General features: G+C 35.2%; 4 protein-coding genes and 1 long non-coding RNA gene across 8 annotated transcripts; 2 read left to right on the forward strand and 3 right to left on the reverse strand.

Moving 5' to 3' along the window:
* The first annotated feature begins 279 nt into the window (after positions 1-279).
* LOC149733921 (polyglutamine-binding protein 1-like) lies at positions 280-2738 on the forward strand. Its single transcript, XM_089881809.1, has 6 exons — positions 280-441; positions 739-862; positions 1338-1460; positions 1687-1754; positions 1975-2053; positions 2273-2738. The coding sequence occupies exons 1-6, from the start codon at positions 375-377 to the stop codon at positions 2436-2438; spliced, it is 627 nt and encodes a 208-aa protein (XP_089737935.1). The 5' UTR covers positions 280-374; the 3' UTR covers positions 2439-2738.
* Positions 2739-2853: 115 nt separating this feature from the next.
* On the forward strand, positions 2854-7091 carry LOC149733922 (uncharacterized). Of its 2 annotated transcripts, none has more exons than XM_089881806.1 (12): positions 2854-3015; positions 3076-3154; positions 3207-3318; positions 3366-3480; positions 3533-3648; positions 3703-3824; positions 3893-4120; positions 4179-4257; positions 4308-4415; positions 4476-4532; positions 4594-4750; positions 6659-7091. In XM_089881806.1, the coding sequence occupies exons 1-12, from the start codon at positions 2980-2982 to the stop codon at positions 6881-6883; spliced, it is 1434 nt and encodes a 477-aa protein (XP_089737932.1). In that variant the 5' UTR covers positions 2854-2979; the 3' UTR covers positions 6884-7091. The 2 variants fall into 2 exon arrangements, with proteins under 2 accessions (XP_089737932.1, XP_089737933.1); XM_089881807.1 differs by having other exon boundaries at positions 4188-4257.
* LOC149733923 (uncharacterized) lies at positions 5527-6667 on the reverse strand. Its single transcript, XR_016385367.1, has 2 exons — positions 6074-6667; positions 5527-5812 (listed from the first exon to the last, which is right to left on the reverse strand). It is a non-coding gene; the product is annotated as an uncharacterized LOC149733923 (long non-coding RNA).
* Positions 6885-9049, reverse strand: LOC149733924 (uncharacterized protein CG5902-like). Its single transcript, XM_089881808.1, has 5 exons — positions 8603-9049; positions 8375-8485; positions 8002-8116; positions 7850-7940; positions 6885-7780 (listed from the first exon to the last, which is right to left on the reverse strand). Exons 1-5 carry the CDS (start codon positions 8848-8850, stop codon positions 7422-7424), a joined length of 924 nt encoding a protein of 307 aa, XP_089737934.1. The 5' UTR covers positions 8851-9049; the 3' UTR covers positions 6885-7421.
* Positions 9050-9749: 700 nt separating this feature from the next.
* On the reverse strand, positions 9750-20090 carry LOC149733925 (polycystin-1-like protein 2). 3 transcript variants are annotated; one of them, XM_089881801.1, is made up of 32 exons: positions 18683-20090; positions 18428-18568; positions 18184-18361; positions 17934-18127; positions 17679-17867; positions 17136-17413; positions 16951-17073; positions 16738-16887; positions 16536-16668; positions 16403-16476; positions 15940-16342; positions 15688-15884; positions 15468-15632; positions 15290-15418; positions 15067-15222; positions 14887-15011; positions 14640-14813; positions 14372-14571; positions 13193-14315; positions 12894-13115; positions 12537-12676; positions 12184-12338; positions 11981-12103; positions 11736-11877; positions 11504-11663; positions 11297-11449; positions 11099-11239; positions 10861-11046; positions 10482-10744; positions 10359-10417; positions 10001-10221; positions 9750-9882 (listed from the first exon to the last, which is right to left on the reverse strand). In XM_089881801.1, exons 1-32 carry the CDS (start codon positions 20073-20075, stop codon positions 9759-9761), a joined length of 7614 nt encoding a protein of 2537 aa, XP_089737927.1. In that variant the 5' UTR covers positions 20076-20090; the 3' UTR covers positions 9750-9758. The 3 variants fall into 3 exon arrangements, with proteins under 3 accessions (XP_089737927.1, XP_089737928.1, XP_089737929.1); XM_089881802.1 differs by lacking the exon at positions 11099-11239; XM_089881803.1 differs by lacking the exons at positions 18184-18361; positions 18683-20090.
* Positions 20091-20746: the final 656 nt, after the last annotated feature.

The following is a 20746-nucleotide window of genomic DNA, read 5'->3' on the forward strand; positions in this document are numbered from 1 at the left end:
GATTGAACACTGCAAAAGTAAAGAATGGTAAAAAAATATTTTTCGTTTTCGGCAACACTGTTTCTTCGGAATATTTTTTGTCAGAATTATGATAGTTTGTAATTCTGACAGAATGTTTGTTGTTTTCTACTGCATTATACTTGAATATGTAAATACTGGTACCAAAGGTAATTTTAATTTTGATATCATGTAGACAAGTTGTTTGCCAATGGTGACTTAAATAGCGCGTGAAAGAATATCAGCAACATGTGGCACTGTTATTGCAGTACAGGAAGATACCAGGTTTCTTACATACTATGGTCTAAGGATCAAATTACTGATAGTGATAAATAATACTTTCAATTTGCACCCACAGATCTGATTAATTTGATAAAATGCCTCTGCCCGCTGCTTTGGCAGCAAGGTTAGCAAAACGAGGAATTGTTTCAAGTGAAACGCAAGGTTTGTTGTATTGATATCTTGGTGCTAGTGAAGAATCATCCCCCCCACATTATTTGCTAACCCCTAACTCCTAAAACCACTAACTACTAACCCCTTAACCATCAACACCCAACCCCCTAATCTAGGGGTTAGGGGTTAGGGGTAAGCAAATAAGGTGGGGGGGATGATTCTTCACTAGCACCGAATTCTTTACTAACCTACCCTTTTTATTTTCATCCTTTCATTAATAAACTTATTTAGTATATTGTTAAGTTTTAACCAAGCTTTCAAGTCAATCTAACGCAAAATTAATTTTAGATTCTTCGAACCCCGATGAAGAAGTAATAGCAGAGGATTACGACATCCCAGGACAAGAAGCTCATGTTGATGAGTTTGGGAAACATCTTCCTCCAATGTGGGAGAAAGTGTGGGAGCCATCACAGTATGTGTTTGTGATGTTGTAGATTTATTCTGCACATTATATCAGCTTAATACTCAACCTGTCTACCTTTATAGTACACCCTGTTATTAGATACATTCGTGCCTAATAATTTGCGAACTTTTATTTCTTACACTATTACTTGCTAGAGTTATAGTCTTGTATCTGGCTTACGTACTTCATGGGACTTTTACATTTGTCAAACTGCCTATCATATAAATAAGTTTGAAATATGTCTTACTCTTGCAAATGCCTAATGTACTTATTATTTAAAAAAGAAGACCTATTTCAGGACTACAAGTACCCAAATTGAACACATTTATCTAAAAAGTTTTTGAAATTTAACTGAACATCAGTTTAAACGCAAACTGTTGACTTATATTTTGAAGTTTCGCCCTTTTGAAAAGTATTGGCAATAAGGGGTTAAATATAAACCTGTTGTATTTGGTTGTGTAATTTAGATTCATTAATTTTTCAGTGAAACCTGGTATTACTGGGATACTGTGAATGATAAAGTGAGCTGGCTACCACCAACTGATCCCGATGCAAAGATAACAAACCCAGCTCCTAAGAAATCACCCTTTGCTCCTGCTCCTTTGGGGTAAATTTAAAGTTGCAACAATATCAGTATTCTGTTTTTACTATGGCCATGCTTGGAACCATAAAATATATGAATATATCATTTTAGATGATTATAAACTGTTTTAAATGTAAATAAATCTCTTTATTTAATCATGAAAAATGGGTCATAATTTTAGAGTATTAAGTTCTGTAAATTAAATTCCCCCCAAAAAATCTTTATTTCTTTTATTCATTCACCAATACAGGGAAAGAGCAAATCATTTTTCTGAACCAGTGGATTACAGAAAAGAAGAGAAAAAGTCAAAACATAAAAGTAAATAGACATAGTGTATAGGCTATACATTATTATTTGGTGATCTTTATTTTGTAAATAATTTTTAGTTTTTTTGGTAGATCAATACCCATTACAACTTTAACATGTTTTCTAATATTAATATAAACATGTTAAAACACAATCATGTTGCCTAACTTGCTGTAGCATTCCTCGAAACACTGCAAGATTAGTTTAAAAACTTGAATAATTTATTCACCAGGTGCAGCAAAACGCAAAGCTCCAAGACCTCCTGAAGAATTTGATCCGATGGATCCAAGTTCATATTCTGATGCACCAAGGTATGTATATGGTTTCAATGCAATTTCTATATAGCTTAGAAGGAATTATTCCTAGTTCTTTTTAATAAAATTTACCACTGTTATTAATTCGTAGTTCATTTTATTAAAATTTACCACTGTAAAATTTACCACTGTTTGTCGAAATCATCTGCTTTACACTGCATGTATTTAAAAAAGACTATCCGAAGCATTTTTCCTAACAAAAAAATTATTTAACAGAGGAAAGTGGTCTGTTGGTTTAAAAAAAGTTGATGATGCTAAATCCGGGGTTGACTCGACAGCGAATGGTCCTCTGTTTCAACAACGACCTTACCCATCACCTGGTGAAGTTCTTAGTCGAAATAAACAAGCGCGACGTGAAGTTGGACCTTTAAAGCCAAGATGATAAAAATAAAACTTATCGATACAACTGAAATATAATTTTTAAGGAAGGTGTTTTGTCACAAAATACAGAAGAAAGTTAGTCGGGAAAAACTCACTTGTTAAAATTGAGAAATGTTTTAGCCTACCTTTTAGTATTGTTACAGCTATGTTGTCAAATTCTGTTATTTTTTCTAAAACCCTCATCTTTTTGTAATGTAACATTGGTTTTTGTGCTCCTGCTACATGAATTTTATAAGAATGCATTATTGCGCGAGCATTCAATAATTGCGAGTGTTGTTAATACAATGTACAACCCATGAAAGTGTGTTTATTGTTTGCTAAGTTGTAATTACAATTGTGATCATATTGTCTTAAAAGGATCATTGTTCCTAATGATGTATATGACATATGATACCAAAACATGTATTTTGGTTGGGCACGCCTTTGTGTTGTGTAATGACACCACCATTAGTGTGTCTCTGGGACAAAGCGGTTCATTACAGTCATTCTCGGTTTGCCAAGAGCGGAAACTTCTTGAAAACACTGCCAACTTTGTTTAAATAATGCAAGAAAGTAGTAGGCCGAGTCAGTTTTATGAAGTATGTATATTATAATTATTTTTAATTCGTTAAAATTTAAACCACTGTGTGCATATATAGGGCCGCCTCAATCTTCTTCAGAGACTTGAGACAAGATATTATGAGAGAAGCAATGTGTTCGCTAATCATAGAGTGCCAGGTGTGAACCAATATTTTAAACATCAGATACTTACTAATCTTAAAATTGTTAGTCATACAAGCTAACCAAGTGCCAAGACGAGCTCCAGCTTATGTTCCGAAACATAGTGTGACCAATAGTTCTGAAAATCTTCACAACAACAACGAAAAACGTCTTCGTGACAGGTGGGTTAAGTTTTATTAATAAACAAATTTTTGAGACTGGCTTACAGATGGTTACAAGCAAGAGAAGATGCACAGCAGAGACAGGAACCTGTTGTCTACTTACCTTCCATGCCCAAAGTGATTAACATGCATGGACACACAACAAAAGGAATTCCTTTTCAGGTAAGAAGTTTTACATTCATTGGTGTAATTGTTCTAATGTTTTTATACACAGAGGTATGTGGACCTGATAGTACAAAACAAAAATTCTCAACAGCCTATTCAGCCTGAAACATTTGCAAAGCGTAAAGTAGCAAAGAAGGACCAGAAACCAACTGCTGTAAACATCAGGTGAATGAATATGTGGTAAAATTACCAAAAGTCATTTGTAAATATTTAAATTAGTGAGATGCTTGTGGTGGGAGCCCAGAAAGAAGATGAGTCTGTAATAAATGGGAGTGTGCATTCAATGAACAAACATTTTATCCTGCCAAAGCTAGCAAAACTTCCAGATACATTCAATAAAGGTAAGGTTAAATGGTTGTATTGTACATAGTTTACCTAAGTAAACTAAGGACAAATATTCAAATTCTAGGTAAGAGTAGGATGCTGCAGCATAAAACTGAGTTGAGCAAAATGGTCAAGTTTTCGGAAGCTGAAAGAATACTTGGTGTTCAATTAAAGAGACCAAGACTGGAGCATGAAGACAGAAAATTTGTTCATGAAATCACAAAAAATGCTGAAAACCCTGAAAGTAGTGAATATAAAGCGATAAAAAAGACAAACACACATGATGTGTTGCCACAAATTGAATTGGATAAAAGTGAGAGTTTGTTATTAAACTACATTTCAATGTGTTTAATACAAAATCAAATATTCAGCTGTTCCAGATAATGTTTCTACAGAAGTTGAAGATGATAATGGAAGCAGAACCACGTCGAGAAGTACATTTCGACTAAAGTAAGAGATTCACATTTTTTATTTTTAGGTTTAAACTATTTTCCCTATAGGGAATTGAAAATGCCAGCTCCTGTGACCAAAATCATCTTTGAAAACCAACAGACTATGCTTAAGCGATTAGAAAATGCAGCGATAAATAAAAAGAATAGTGTTAAAAGGTAAGTTATGAAATTAATTTAAGACTAAGCTTAGTTTAAATAATTCATTAAAATTGTCAGAAATCGAAGCAATAAACCAGAAACCATCGTACGAAATGTTGTTCCAACTGCATACAAGTAAGTTCTAAGTTTCTAACAGTCTATCAAAAATGTTGTTTGACGAAAACCAATTCCACAGAAGGGTAAATGGAGTTATTGGATCAAGTAACAGCAAACTTACCAAACCACTGGGCAGCGTCGTGCTCAACATGAGAAGTGACCTTAAAAACACAAAATTTCCAGACTACATAAACTTTCAAAATAGTAGAACTGGTGGACAGTCTCGTATACTTTTATCTTTAAAGAGTCCGGCCCACGGTTCTCATGGTTGCGCAGTTTTTTGCATAAGAATAAAGTTTTATGTCTACTGATGCTAAATTCACAGCCAGTTTGTGAAAATTCGCTTTAATTTAAAAGTTATGAACGTTTAAAAAATCAAATTTCAAAGTTGTAAAAAACGTCACTCGCGGGCACTGTGACGTCACAATGCAATATTTCGTTTATGGGGAAAACCCGGTCTATCAGCGGTTTATTGGTGCAGTTTTGATAGATAAGCAAATCAAAACGTTTTTTAAGGTATTAACAATACCTATGGCTTCAGCAACTTATTGGAAGCTATTTCCTAGGGATCAGTGTATAACCACACAAAATAGCCTACCAAGCTTAGTGGAGAATTAGTTTTCGTGACTTTCTAGGGTTCAGATTTTAAATTCTTTTTGTTTTTTCCCTATATGGCATAGACTATATTTATATCTGTATTTAAAGTTACCATATAGGAGTTTACCATAAGCTGAGTAATCATGCCTGATAGGTGCTGTGTTTAAAATAGCAAGACAAGAATGGCTGTAAAGCGATAAGTATATATGTGTGTTTTCATTTTCAAAAGGAAGAGTGGAGCATAGAAAAAAAGCAAGAAACATTACATTGGTATGCTGGTCATCTCATATTTGTAGTGCACATTTTACTTCAGATCGCTTTACTATGATATGTTCTAATTAGAATATGCAAGGAAACTTGTTCGGATCAAGTAAGCAGCATTGTATTTGGAGAGCGCAGAAGAACAAATCCACCATCTGGTACAAGTATTCTTTATTCAAAACAATGAAAATAATCCAATACTTAAATATGTATTTCTTGTAATGTTGAATGTACTTAATTTAAAACAACATAATTTAAAACAACATAACTCTTGCATGAATCACATTTTGTATGAAACAAGACCATTCAAAACTGAATGATGAAAAATTCTTGCAAATGTTGTTGAACTGTCACTATAATGTTGAACCTTTCTGTTTTCCTTTTCCAGTCATTGCCGCACCTATCGAACAAAGTTCTGATCAGCTGTGTAGCGATACTGTCTAAACAAAATAAATGCCATAAACATGTGATTGACCAACTTTTTGGTATGAAAGCCAACAATAAATACTAGACTAGAGTAAATTGATTTCACTAAATTTGTATTCCATGCTCGGGTCTCAGTCAAGAACATCATATTTGCAACACAAATCTGTTTACACAAATTTCAACAAATTCAGGAAAAAAGACAGTGCAACACTTCAACCAACAGACTTATTAAATGTCACATTTTTTTTAATAAATGCTATTCTTCGTCAACCCACCAAATTGTGTTGTTGATTTGCTCAGCTTCACTTATTTTCCATGGTCTTGGCCTGTCTACTTCCCCAACACTTGCTGGAAGTACAGGTTCAAACTGGAAAGGCTCAATACCTATTGCTAGTGGACTAGGATCTTCACTTATGTCACTTCATTAGATGAAACACTTCTACCTGACTATACATCACACACTGACACTTTTACATTATTGTTAACTGACAAATTTAAATAGTGTAATACTGTAATACACTTACAAACAATTTTTAAAAATATTAATTTTAAACTAAAATCAGGCCACGGCATTACCCACGCTTATTTCTTAATTTAAAAGTAACAGAAAATGCTATGTCGACGGTACACTGTTTTGCTGTAAACAGCAAAGCCCAAATCAGCTGATCGATTAGAAAAGATCGTGACGTAATTTACGTCATAGTGCCCGCGAGTGACGCAACAATAGGCGAATTTTTTGGCACTTTTTAAAACGTTTTTTTGGCCAAACTAAATATTTTTTTCACAAAAAATTACCACAGATAGTATTTATTAAGTGTAAATTTTCAATTAAAACCAACTTGTATGAGCGTGGTCCAGACTCTTTAAAACATAAGCAGCATGTTGCGAGTTTGTCAGATGCACATTTTAATCCATATGGTGTTCCTGTTAGAAATTCTGTCATGTCCATTAGAGGAGCATCCAGCACATCTTGGTTCGAAAATGTTTCAGGCAACCCAGTTTATCAAGGTCCTAAACCTACTCCTGTTGCCAAGTTTCGGAAACTGGGAAATATTCAAATTTATCTTAATGATTCAGAATACTAAATTGGCTCAAATGATTTTTTATTCAACAGCCATTTTTTACTTCTAATGGTGAATATGAATCATCATTGACAGTACAACTCGGTTACCAATGGTAATAGTATTGAATGTGCTATATATGCAATATCACTATAATTTCATACGCAAAAAGTCTTAAAATAATAGAATATGGAAAAAAGGGGTCATACACACAAATCATGCACCATACAAAGTATTTAAACAGGGCAGCATTCATTGCTATAGTAGTACACTCGTACTTTTTATAACATTCCCAAAATTCGAGGACACACAACAAAAGTATTTGCTAGAAGACGTTTAAAAGAAACGACAAGATAAGTAAAAGAATAAAACCTGTGAATTCCAAAATGGAATCTACACTTGCCACATTTAATTAGTTAGTTTTACCTAAGTAACAATTACGAAGTACCTAAAAACAAAAATGCCCTACAATTTTATTAGACACTGTTGTTTGGTCCAAAACATCTGTTCCTACAATACCACTTAAAAATGTTTTAAAATATTTTGGCTTCCCACAAGGCCATCACATTTGGCTGTTTGAGTGATTCCCATATCCATTTGGCTGTTGATGGACAACTGAGTTATAGGAACTATGGTTGGGGTGAAGTGAGCTGGAGGAGGAACCTTTTTCACGGCTATTCCTTCTGTGCTGATGCATTTGACTAGGAGGGGGGTAAGGTTGATGTTGACCTCTGTGGTTGACTCCATTCATGTGAGCTTTGCTCTTATATCCACATGCGCCAACATAATCCTGGTATGACACAGTAAGTTTTTCAGACTGATACCTCTTAGTTCTTATTGTTGCAAGAAACTGAGGAGTAATTTCAGATCGGTAGCCACCCTTTCTCAACAAATTCTCCACAGTTTGCTGTTCATTCCAACCTTAATACAATTTATATTAGAAGTCAATATATATTAAATTATATAATATTTTGGTTATGTACACTATACCTTGTTCTTTGCTCACTTCTGGCAAATATGTAGCAGTTTTATGATGGCCACGCTCATTTTGAAATTCAATTCGAATACCATGTATGCCAACCTTTAGATAAACATTTGATTTTCCCTCATGTGTAATATTAACAAATCATTTGTATGCATACCTTCCAATCATAACAATCTGCACATTCTTCAAAATTAGTAAGCAACGAAACAGAGCAAGAAAGCCGAGGTAATTCATCCAGTTTTACTGGACTAAACCTGTTGTCTTTCATGGAGCTGAAAATAAACACCAAGCAGGTATTTTAAGACTTGCCCAATAATTGTATGTGAGATAAGTGTAGAAAATACAAATTGAAAATTTGAAGTCTTGCTTTGGAACTTTGCGCTGACATTTACACCAATTACTTTGTACAGAAAAGTTATTAGGGCAACCCGAATAACCAATGCGGTAAAGTCAGATTGTATGACAATTTCAAGCTACTCATTATTAATCCAGTATGTCTATAGTAAAACAAATTGTTCAACACCGGGTACCTGGTAATTGCATATTCCCTCAACCCAGAGTGTAATGACAAGGCACTGAAGGTTCCAATACAACCACGCAAGCGAAGATCTTTTCCAATCTTCCATGTCACAAAAAGTGGACTGAAATTTAATTATTACAAAACACCAAGAAGTGTTGCAAGAAAGATTAACTACGCCTATAAGCAGTTGTCACAAATTGAACAACAAAAATAGTGACCAATACAAATATATACTCACTAGGCTTGGTTAGTAAATGATGGTTTAGGAGGTTCGTTGTTGTGCAAGTGAGCTGAAAGAACATCAAAACAGAAGTAGCACATTTCTGGTCTGATCACTGTATTATCCTGATATCCGTTGGCAATCCCATTTCCATTCACCATGGGTCTACTCAGTTTCATTGCAGAACTTTCTTCGCGATTTGCGGAAGAACTTTGACGGTCGGTGTTGACTTTGGTTTTCTTTCCACCACAACAACCGGATGCCATATCAAGAAAGTAATCTGATGTTCTCGGCAGTCTTTCAAATCGGACCAAAATGTTGCAAATTCAAGCAAATGTGATAGAGGCCTAAATATTAAAATAACTGCGAGACCCGGGTATCTACTGTAAACATCAAAAGAAATTGACAAAAACTGTATTATGTTAAAGTTTATTTCAGTGTACGAAATTTAAGTGAGTCGAATTCGAAATAAATGCCTTGTTTCTTTGTTACAGTTTGAGAGACAGATTCCTTTTAAACATTCTGGTGGCCACTTTTACCCTACAGTTGCAGCAAGCTCTCTTTTTTGCATTTTTTCTATCGCTTATCGCCTAGAGAACACGATGAAAAATGACGTCACTTTGCTACTTGTAATGAGCAGAGTCCGTATGTTTATATACGGACTCTGGTAATGAGCAGAGTCGTATTTATATGGTAATAAGCAGACGACACAAAGTCACAAATTTACCTCTTCCTAATAACATTTTAACGTTTTTCGATGCAGAAAACAAAAAAAACATGTTCAGACTTTCCAACTTTTAAGTTTGTTTTTTATTCCATGTTGTTATTTAAATTACCGAAAACATGCATGTTTTCTATGCATATATTTAATATTTTGAACACAAATTGTCTTTTACGTAACAATAGGTTGGTCTATTTTGTGTAGACTGTAAATCTAGGCAGGTGACAAAATGTCGGAGATACTGCTTTCGCGGCAAGATTGTGGATCGGAAAATGTTGTGTCTGGAACAAAATGTGTGGAAGAACAAGAAAAACTATTCGGCGAGTAAAATCAATAACTCTAAATTTCCAATCACGTACCCAATTAGCATAGAGACCATCACAAAATACATGATATAATCGTATAAATGGTCTAGGCCAAAATCAAATTCACAGTACTAAAATATGGAATATTTTATTGTATTTTATTATTGCCCTTCTTTATAGCAGTCTGCTTATCCAATAAATCAATGTATTCCTTTCTTTCTTGTGGGTTACTCAATTCCTTTAACTTTTGTTCTTTTATCGCGAACATTGATCTAAACACAATGATTAAGTTAATTTCATCCGAATTTAAAAACAGTTTAAAACTTCCACCCGTTATTATACAAATAGAAACTTCTGAATACAAATATTTCTCATAACAAAATTTGTCACCTCAGTTGTTTTCTTCCGAAGGAAAGCACATGATCATCAGTGATGTCGTCACGCATCAGTAGTTTACACTCGCGGAAAGAATTCTCGAGAATGACGGCGTAAAAGTTGACGAAGACTTTGGTAAAGAGGACGACAAATACGAAGAGGAAGAGACTTCCCAGTAAAGGATGATGAATCAGTAGATCGCTTGATGTGAACGCTTCCATTGAAAAACCAAGTACCTGAAAATTAAAGTTAAATACAGTTTAATATTTGTTTTAAGTTAAAGAATTTTAGGAAGAAATGTTTCCATAACGACGACACCTAACAATAAAATGAATTGTCATCGAAATATTATCATATTTATTACTTTGCATACCGATTGCATGGTTCGTACTAACGTACTGAAGTCTTTGATGTCACCAAACCACATCAAACCTGTTGGATGTATATACAGTTAAACTATATATGATGGTAGTTCGTTATATAATAAGATGCTCACCGACATGACAAAAACCGCAAAACAAGAAAAACATGAGAACGGAATGCCCCTTCAAGTCACCGCTCGACTGTCGCATGGTGGCGTACATGAGTTCAAAAGTTGGATGACCTTGCATTATCTTCACAGTGTAAAACATTGTGAGGAAAACACACGATGATAATAGACACCTTGTGACGTAATCAAAGTATGCAGCTTCGTGGAAGAGTTCAAATGAGGGCATCTTGTCCACATAAGCTTTAAGTGCCATGTCAGTGTATGTTACCCTGTGTTTGAAGCAACAATGTTATCATTGAACATATTTGTTGATACCAAGATATGAAATCAACATTGTACAAATATAAAGTAAAGGAATAATAAGATATTGGTCAATATTACAAACCTAGTTAAATAAACACCGACTGCAGCTGTCGATAACAAAAGAACAAAGACGTGAAATAAGTTCCACAAGTTCCATAGAAATCTAAAACCAATTTCTCTCATGCTGCTCGATATTTCCACCAAGTGATAGAAAACCATGATTAATATGCAAATGAGGGACACGTACACAATCACATCCGATGCGTACCTATAATGGAACGAGATATTAAACTTTGGCTTTCATTTCATTTTCTACTCACTCGACGTGGTGTGTTCTCATAAAATGAAGTTGTGAAGTCACGTGTACGTCACCGGAGAAGTTTGGGATTTCCATGACAATAATTGTGACGCAATAAATACGATGAGGAACATTGTAGAATATTGATTCGAAAATTATGGCCCTAAAAAAGTTATATTCTCCAACTATAAAATGACAAAAAGTTTGAATATTTTCGGACCTTGTATGTTTATCGATCCAATTCGACAATCGAAGATATTGCGCAACATCGCGATCCGTCACTGTGACGTAATAACCACCATTGTCATACGTTCCATGTTCACCATTATAATCGCTGATCCATGTCCATGGTTTGGGTTTATATCTCCATGCACTAAACAAATCGGTGGAAACATTTAAAAAGTTTCAAACGTTTAAAAAGATTTACTTATTTTTGTGGCCACTGTTGGAAAAATAAGGATTTTCAGTCGACCATCCAGGACCGTAGTTTCGTTGATCCTCAAACGGTGAATCATATCTTAAACTACAAGCAGTGTTTCCAGATAGTTTTGCTTTCTTCACGGCATCACTGTGAGCACACGTCGTTCCTGTAACATACAATGGTGAGTGAGACAATCGGGTAAATTTAAAATTTGGTTACAAATTCTAGAAGATCTTACCAGCGACGACACGTTTCTGACGTAACAATGGACCGGATACAAATATCAGCTGACCGTCAGTAAAATGCATCATGTGATCATTTAAAAGTGTTCCAACCACTGAGCGATCGATCCATTTATAAACGTCCGTGCTTGATTTGATCTGGTAAAGTAATATTGAATGGAAAGTTTGTACATACAACATCATTCAGTTCATATTCTTCCAACAATTGATTTCATATTAAACCATCTTTGAGCCAACTTACGTTTTTCGCTTCATTCACAAACATTCTGTTTAACGCTTGTCCGAAATGAAATGAATTCTCTTCTCGTTGTCCAAACGACACAATCAGTAGAAAAGTGAGGTAGAGCAAATGAACTGATATATTCTGGATGATGGAACACAAAGTGTAAACAAATATTAAAATACATCAAGAATACAATATTGTGCTTGGAAGGAATGATTTACTTTTAATCTTCTTCTGATCGTTCTTTCCGAAGCTCTCTTCTCCTGTCCTTCCAACATCCGAACAAGAGTCGGAGGTTTGTAAACCGGATTCTTTGATCTTTCTTCTTTTAATAAATCTTCCACCATTTGTGGATCAGGAGCATCTCGTGGTTGAACTAATTCATCGTACAAGATATTAATTAATTATTTTGAGCGTTGTTAGATGCTTTAATTTACATGGAACAGGGTAATTGACGAACATGTTGCTTAAACCGTCGGTCTCGCCCGTATATAATGTAATTGCCATAAATTAGATAGAAAGGAAAGATATAAATTTAGAACTTAAACACAAACAAATCTGTGGTTTTACTCACCATTGTCAGCTACAGGTGCAAGCCAATCTTTCAAATCATGTTTAGGATTGTTGATGACTTGAAAGGAGGCGAGGAAGATTGCTTTGAAGGGTTCGATTAATATAATGCTCTGAATAAATCCACTTAATAAAGACATCAACCTTAAATGACAAATGTTTAAAACAGTGTTTAGAATCTTTAGATGTAGATATTTGTATTATTCAACAGTTGTGTAGCAAACAAGCAATTAGAGTGGTGAATTAAACCAATTGACTAAAACGTCTATGTTTAAAAATACATCTCTATAGGCAAAGGAGGGGCCACCAATGTTTTTTTTAATTTTGGTCTTTACTGTTCTGATTAAACATGTTCGCTCACCATTCCTTGCTGATTTCGACTCCGTACGTCATCCCATACATTACACACAACGAACTTGAAGCGAGGATTGTGGAGAAAATAAAGAACCAAGCAATCCACACAAAGAAGGAAGGTAAAGGTCGGAAATCAACAGAAAAAGGATCCACGTCAACCATAGTGAACGAACGAGGATTCGAACCCGCTACCTTCTGGTCAATGCTGTATAACTCACGCCTGTTCAACCTGAAGAAACAAGCAACGAACATTGATAGCGAACCTGAATATAGTTGAACACATTATTTGTTAAAAGATAAACTGACCCAGCTGAAGGAACGGGAGAAGAAGTATTTTCATGAACTTTATTTTTCCTTGCCCTTGGTTGAGGTCTTTTTGACCTTTCTTTCAAAATTGGTTTCTCAGAAGAAAGTTTTGATTTTTTCGACTTTTGAAGTTTCTTTGTTTTTGTTTCAATGGCGTCATCAATGATTTGAGGGGGTTTAGAGTTCTTTGATCTGATTGGTTGGTTTGAATGATGAGGTTTACGAGGTATATTTCTGATTGGATCCACATGTTCAGTGTTATTTAATTCACTTGAACCTAAAGCATCATGTTTGGAATTCTTAGTTATTTCTTTTAACCTGGTTCTGTGCCTCTTTGGCTGAGACAAGTTATGTACAGGTTGATCTATAATTGGATTCGGATGTTCTCTGTTGAAAAATTTGCCCATTTCTGTCAAATCGTGAATCGCACCAAACTTTCCTGCTGGTTGCCATGACGTATTGTAATTGTGACGTGAATAATCGAGAGGTTCGATATTTGATTCAAGACTGAATTTGACTGATTTTAATGAAGTCGGCGAGTTCAAGCCGTTTCCTTTACTTTTTCCCTCATACGATTGTTGATGATCAAGATGTTTCCTCTGATGACGATGATCGGGGTCACGTTTAGTTTTACCCCCAAATGCGGAACGGCAACTCTTAAATGAACTTGAGGTATCGTCGGGAATTATATTTTTAGAAGTGTTGATTTGCTTATTAGTTGTTTCAACATCATCTTTCAATTCTTTTTCTGTTTTTATGTCGGTCAAATCATTCTTCAGTACTTTTAGTACGTTTTTCGTCAGTTCGCTTTTGCTTCTTTTTCTTTTTTTGTTTTTGTGGAAATCCCCCAAACCGAGAGATGAACCCTTCTTTTTGCTGAAACCACCTACAGATGACTTTTGATGTATAGATTTATTTTTAATCTTTTCGCTTAGTGACGAATTGGTGACGTCATCAGAAATCTCCGTCTCATAATGGTCGTTACTTTCATAAGAATGTTTCAACTCTCCTCTTTCAAGAGAAACCAAGTCATCTCTTGTGTTTTTCAATCTTGGTTGAGATAATCGAAAGAGAGTTGTGATGATGTACGTCATTGGAAAACATAGCAATCCACTTTCAACACCTGCAAGTTACAATGTGTAAATCAAATCAGAAAACGTGTTACTATAATCAGTTTACCAACTGCTATCTGCGACCACTTGAACGAGTAGTAACCCAAGTGTATTTGGAAACCAGGTTGAGAAACCTCGCGTCCATAAAACATGAGTGACGTCAACATGATCATAAAAATAAGAAGATAACAAGCAGAGAGTCTTTCCACCCTAGACATCTCGCTTTGTTGCCAAGGTCGCATCGCAAGTATCGAATACCACAAGTGTCTGTGTTTTACATGGAGTGATAATGTTACTTGTGGATTGTTGGATTATTTAACAATGTTACCACTCACTCGTCTTTCAAATAATTTTCACATTTGATGTGAAATAAACTTTCAAACGTGTGGAGCTCTCTAGTACGAGCTGCAGGAAATATATGGTCAATGACGTCATCAAACCACGTATTGCAAATAAAGAAAGTGCATTCATTCGCTTCTAAATCTCTTACAACCATTCTTTGTAAAAACCTACGAGTATAAGTTGGTTTAAATGTAATTGAAACACAAGGCATGGATTTATGTCATAATTTAATAAATTTACCATTCAGGGCTACGTCCACTGTTGTCATGCCATAACCGAACAGCAACTAGATTTCCAAGGCAACTGAATGACGTAATCAGATATGAATTAATGCTCCCTCTAGTTAAAAGTTTTTCTTCCGAGTTCTGAAACAGCAAAACTGTAAATTCAGATTTAAAAATATTAAAAATTACAATCAACCTGCAGAATATGAACTTTGCTAGATTTCTTTGATCCAATCAGTTTGATACAAACAACGGCAGATGTCCCAGCAGTTCGACGATTTCCGGTGTATATTGTGACGTAATAACGGTATTTATCCAAGGGTGAGTTATCCACCACGTCGATATATTGTTGCTTGGTAAGATATGCAGTATATGTGAAGTGTTATGATATAACTTGATAATAATTATGAATGACTTACTTTGTCTTCATATTCAATATCTTTCTTTCTTGCAAGAACCACCAAGATACCATAAGACGTGTAAAGAATAAACAGACAAACAAATATAACCGGATTTTTTAGAAATTCTGCCCACAAATTCCAAGACAGCTGTACACAGAATTAGGTTTTCAACAAAAAAAATTAAATTATTTCTCACCTTGCTGTAATCAATCTTGTTTGGGTACACAATCAAACTGGATGCGAAAAGAGTGGGAACATCTCTTCCGTTATTTTCTTTCATTCTCCCACTGCTCTCAGGAGGAACTGGGAAATGATCGCACTCACACATCAACTCTGATTGTTTTTTCGAGTTCACTCTCGGCTAAGATGAATAATTTTGTTAAAAATACAAAAAATAATATTTCGTGACGTCAAACCCGACACCCTTTGTTGTTCCAATCAAATATGACGTCATCCCAATACATGCAATTGACAGAATGCGTCACCAATGACGTTTTCATGACGCTTCCTTGACGAAAATATTTCGAACCAAGGTAAGCATGGATGGTCAAGTTGTATTTGCTGCCACCATGCGGTAGATTCGTGAACGGGATCAACCAATCAAATCCTGACTCTGAAATGTTTTCCAAATTAATCTCAGTTTAAGTTGGTGTGGTCCAGTTAGTTACTTTTATCGGTGAATGTCTTCGTCAAGTTAAACTGGCTGTTCATTGAATCAGAAAGTTGTAACGTTATCTTCCATTCCTTGACTTCGTGAGTAGAATTTTCAAGCAAGATTCGAAGAAAATATTTACTTAAGTTTTCTTTGTTGTCGATTCCTACTTCAAATGCTGTGCTAGTTGTTGCTCGACTGTTGCATATTGTTACATCACAATCGCTGGCAATGATTAATTGCAAACTTGTTGATGTTGATTGTTTTGGAACAATGAATCGACTTGGAAGATTTCGGGCTTTTTTGGAAGAAATCGGATTTTGTTTCTCCCAACCAGTTGTCAAGGAAACAGCAGTGACAAAGTCAACACTTTGAGTGGATGTGTTAAAATTTATCTTTCGTGCGTCGTAGTTGTATAACTATAAGTATCATAACAATTATCAAACATAATATGTCATACCAATAATATTTCCACCAACCTCCATATTGATGACGTCATTACCGAAGATTGACGTCATACCAGGAATTTGGAATGGTACAGATTGATCATTTTCTTTAAGATAAACTGTATTAGTTTTAAATAATGTAACACGTATCTTATACCACATGTACCTGTCGTGTTTCCTTTCACTCTCATCAACATTATTTCAGTTCCGGGTGTTTTATACGTCATGGGGGATTCCCCAGGAATAACCTGCGTCATCAAAAGTCTTCCAAAGTTTTTTATTTTATTTGTTTCTTCTATCTGGTGATAAAAACAACAAATAGTATTATCATGTAAGTGTTAACTGTGAATGACATTATAAATATTCACCCTGTTTATGCTGCTGTGAGAAGCTAGCATTAAATTTGAAGCAACCGACACACATGACGTCATTATGGAGTTGAGTTCGGTCTTTGTTGCGTCATTCAACCTTGACTCCATAAAATTTTGAACATCAGAAAGTTTTTCCCAAGAACTTTCCTTGAGGAATAATCATTTGATAGTTTAATTTAAAAGTAACATAAATATCATGTAGTCATGTACCTTATTTTCAACGCCTGTCAAGTCCGGTTTACTAGTGACATAATTCATGACATCAACAATTTGTTTCGCTGATTTAACAGAAGTTACTTTTGTGGCAGTTACGTGCTTGAGTATTTTGTTTCTCTATAGAAATGTAAAAGTTAAATTATTCGTTTAAATAATTATAAAACAAGAGATCGTCCTACTTTGTTAGAACTCAATGCTGTTGTTCCTGACAAAGGCACCACAAGTTGTAACAATCTCTGGATGTTGTTGGCTTTCATACTTTCGTCAATCTCTTTTATTGCGTCAGAAATTGGAGGATTTCGTGACGTAGGTATGACGTCAACGGCAACCTTATCTCGTCGACACGCGCCCAAGCTGTTGCAAATATCCACTGTGAAAGCAACCCCGAACGTTCTGCTCATAGTGATGTTATGAACTGAAGCATCGTAACCGTATTGTAGGAGCGATAATTCCTTGTCTGTGAAAGTGTTATATTAATACATGTATATGACTAATATGAGAATGTATAATGTAGTAGGGTGGGGAAAGATGGGACATAACTCCATTCTATTTTCTCGTCCCATTTAGTAAGAACATTCAAAGAATTATAAAAACGTATCCAGACGACTCCCATAGACCGTTGTTAATTGTTTATAATACTATTAGGATATTTGTGTATTATGTGTTAAAGGTGTCCCGTCTTCCCCCATCCTACAATATAAGCAAAGTCAAACACGACTTGCCGGATTGTTTCATGTAAAACTTGTACATCAGTGGTGGATGGACGTCTGCAAAGTTTTGACACTTCACAGTAAACTTTGTGACGTAAGACTTGCCGAGCTGTGGTAAAGCTGAGCAATGCCCGCCGCTGGGTGGCGATGTAACATTGAAAAGTAGACTCGCAGAAGACCCTCTTTTGTAAACATCCAAACCTAAAGAATCGTTAATTTAAACGTGAATATTGATAAGTAATAAACATTAAGTTAAAACATATTTACCAATAACTGTAATGTTGTTTAAAATCGTTGACGATTGGAGCAAATTTGGAGTAAATTTACAAATTGCTTGGTTGTTACAGCTTTCCATTATATGTGAATTAAGAAACCAAGTGTGACGAACACAATCACTGCATTCTGATTGGAGGATCAGTGGAACGTTTGGAGAAACAAATTTCCCACAATTCGTCCAACATCTGTAATAAGAAGGTGAAATGAAAAATGTCATGTTTTTAACAAACCACAATTTTACTTCAATGTTAAAGTTGGAGCTTGAGGGAGAATAAATATTTCTTGATCAGCATAAGCGGGGGAATACCCTTTACCGGTAACGATTAATCGAATGTAATAAAATGAGTTTGGTTTAAAATTTGAGACTTGAACAAATGTATCATCACCAATCCACAGTGGTTGTTGGTTGAAACATGAACCTGGTAACAACATATACAATGTAACGAGCATTGTTATGTGAGATAACTACAGTTGGATGTTGATACCTTTTCGTTTCACTTTACCAACTTCCACGTCACGTGGTAAATCATCTAATGTGACGGCACAATACCAGTTATGATGAAATCGAATCGCGAAATCAACTTCAGTTGTTACGGATGCTTCAAATTTAACGGCTGTTTCATTTCCTATTAAATGTGTGAACAATCCATAGTTTATTAAGAACGATATACAACACAGGCAATCTCATCATATCTATTCCACAACACGACATTAACCACAACATTCACCACAAAACTTACCAAGTTGTCGCTTGTTGCCTCCTTTAATAAGAACCTCCAGCTTTCTCGTGGGAACCTCGATCAAACTGAAATCTCTCGCCTCTGATGTCACATCCTTATCTGTGACGTCATTAGTCGACACCTCAAGCATTATGACGTACAATCCTGGAAGCAAATCGTTGCTTCGAATCACAATCTCATTGTTGTAAATATTTCCTTTTAATTTCACTTCGTTTTCAGGTCGAGGTAATTGTGAACTTGAATCGACTTTAAAAGATTTCCATTTAAACTTAATGATGGAATCTTCAACACACGATAAAGTGACGTCACCGCTTAAAATCAACTCTCTCGCAAGTTTTAACGGTTCACCAATCGCTCTGTTTGAATTCCCATCACGGATATTCACGCTTTCCAAACATGTCGGTTGCCTTTGTACAATGAAGTTTGAACTAAAATTGAAAACTTGTTTTGAATTCCTGATATTTGCATCAATCTGTTGATCTCCAGTAGATCTGAAGATAATTTTCTCTTTTATTAGTTTGAAAAACGTCGAATCAAACGGTAGACTTGCTCCATCTGAATGAACATGTTTGATCGAATCAATTGTAAACGGAACATGTTTAGAATGTTCCTCAAACTTCAACGTCATCTCAAATCCACCAATGTCCCCTCTGACGTAAATCATAAGATTGGTTGGAACATTGGCATATAAGGGTCCATCTGACGTCATGTATACGTCATATATTTGAGGAACGGTTTCAAACACTTGAGATGCAGCGCTATCATTAGATATCTGGTTATTTGCAAACACAGAGACTCTGTATTTCTCTCCAGCTTTCTTCAAAGATGTTTTGACTTGAACCAATTTACATTCATCAGGATTTGAACAAAGTGTCTTCATTTGAGATACAAGTTCATTGTTGGGATATTTATTGATTTCTATTGTAATGTTGGCTGGACAACCTTCTTCAAGTGTGATGTTGATTGTAAAGTAATTTGGTTGAATACCAACAAAAGAATCGCATGCCACTTTTATTGATGTAATTTGTCGGTTAATCCAAACTGTAAAATTGTATTGCACTGCCGACACATTATTCTGCAAGAAAACTGTAATGAGATGTGTTCCTGGGCCAGTGGAAGATTGTATACTGTTTGTTAGTGGATATGGCATTACAACAACTTCTTTCCTTTCAAACTTTTCTACTGAAAAGGATTCGGTTCTGTCACAAACTTGATTATCATTTAAAACGATGCAGGAGATTATTGGATATTGGTACACGTACAGAAACATTAGAGTAATGTCTGTCAAAAACTTGACTGTTGTCGGTGCAGGTATCATTTTTAGACTGTCCTCGTTTAACCAACTTTCAGCTTGTATTAATTTTCGTTCCGTAACCGCGCTTCCGCTCGGCATATGGCAAGAAAATGTAATATAATGGCTACCAGGCAGTCCAAATATATGATACATTTTACTGTCGTGAATTCCAACTGTTTTAGGAGAATTATCACCAAAGGTTAAAGAACATTCGAGGTTTATGGCAAATGATTCAGCGTATTGGCCGATGTCAGTAATTCCAGCATAAATAGTTACATTTTCCCGAGTGGAGACCGGTTGTGTTGGTAAAATCAGTATCGTTTCTAGAAAAATAATGTTTTATAACGAAGTATGGTGAGTGTGGGGAAAGGTGGGGCACTTTTTAATTTTTTAATTTTCTTGTTCCATTTCGTAGTAAACATTCAAAGATTTAGAAAATCGCATCCTTGTGACTCCCATAGACCATTGTTAATTGTTTAAAATACGTTAAGGAGGTTTAGATATTATTGACTAATTGTGTCCCGTCTTCCTCCATTCTACTATATTAAGAACTGCACGAACATAACTACCTAGTAATATGTAGCTTGCAATTACAATGTTTTTGCAGTTTCGTGGTTGTGGAGAGATCAACACAGTAAATCGATCGTTGAAACTAAGGGTAGTCTTTAGTGGAGCTTGTTTGCATAGAAATTGTGTTCCTCTCGTTAATTGTACATTTATAAAAACGTTCTGGCAACTGTTCGCGAGCATTAACAAGATTAAAATCAATA

This window comes from Ciona robusta, chromosome 7 (genome assembly GCF_009617815.1).
Source record: "Ciona robusta chromosome 7, ASM961781v2".
In the NCBI taxonomy this organism is placed as follows: domain Eukaryota; kingdom Metazoa; phylum Chordata; class Ascidiacea; order Phlebobranchia; family Cionidae; genus Ciona; species Ciona robusta.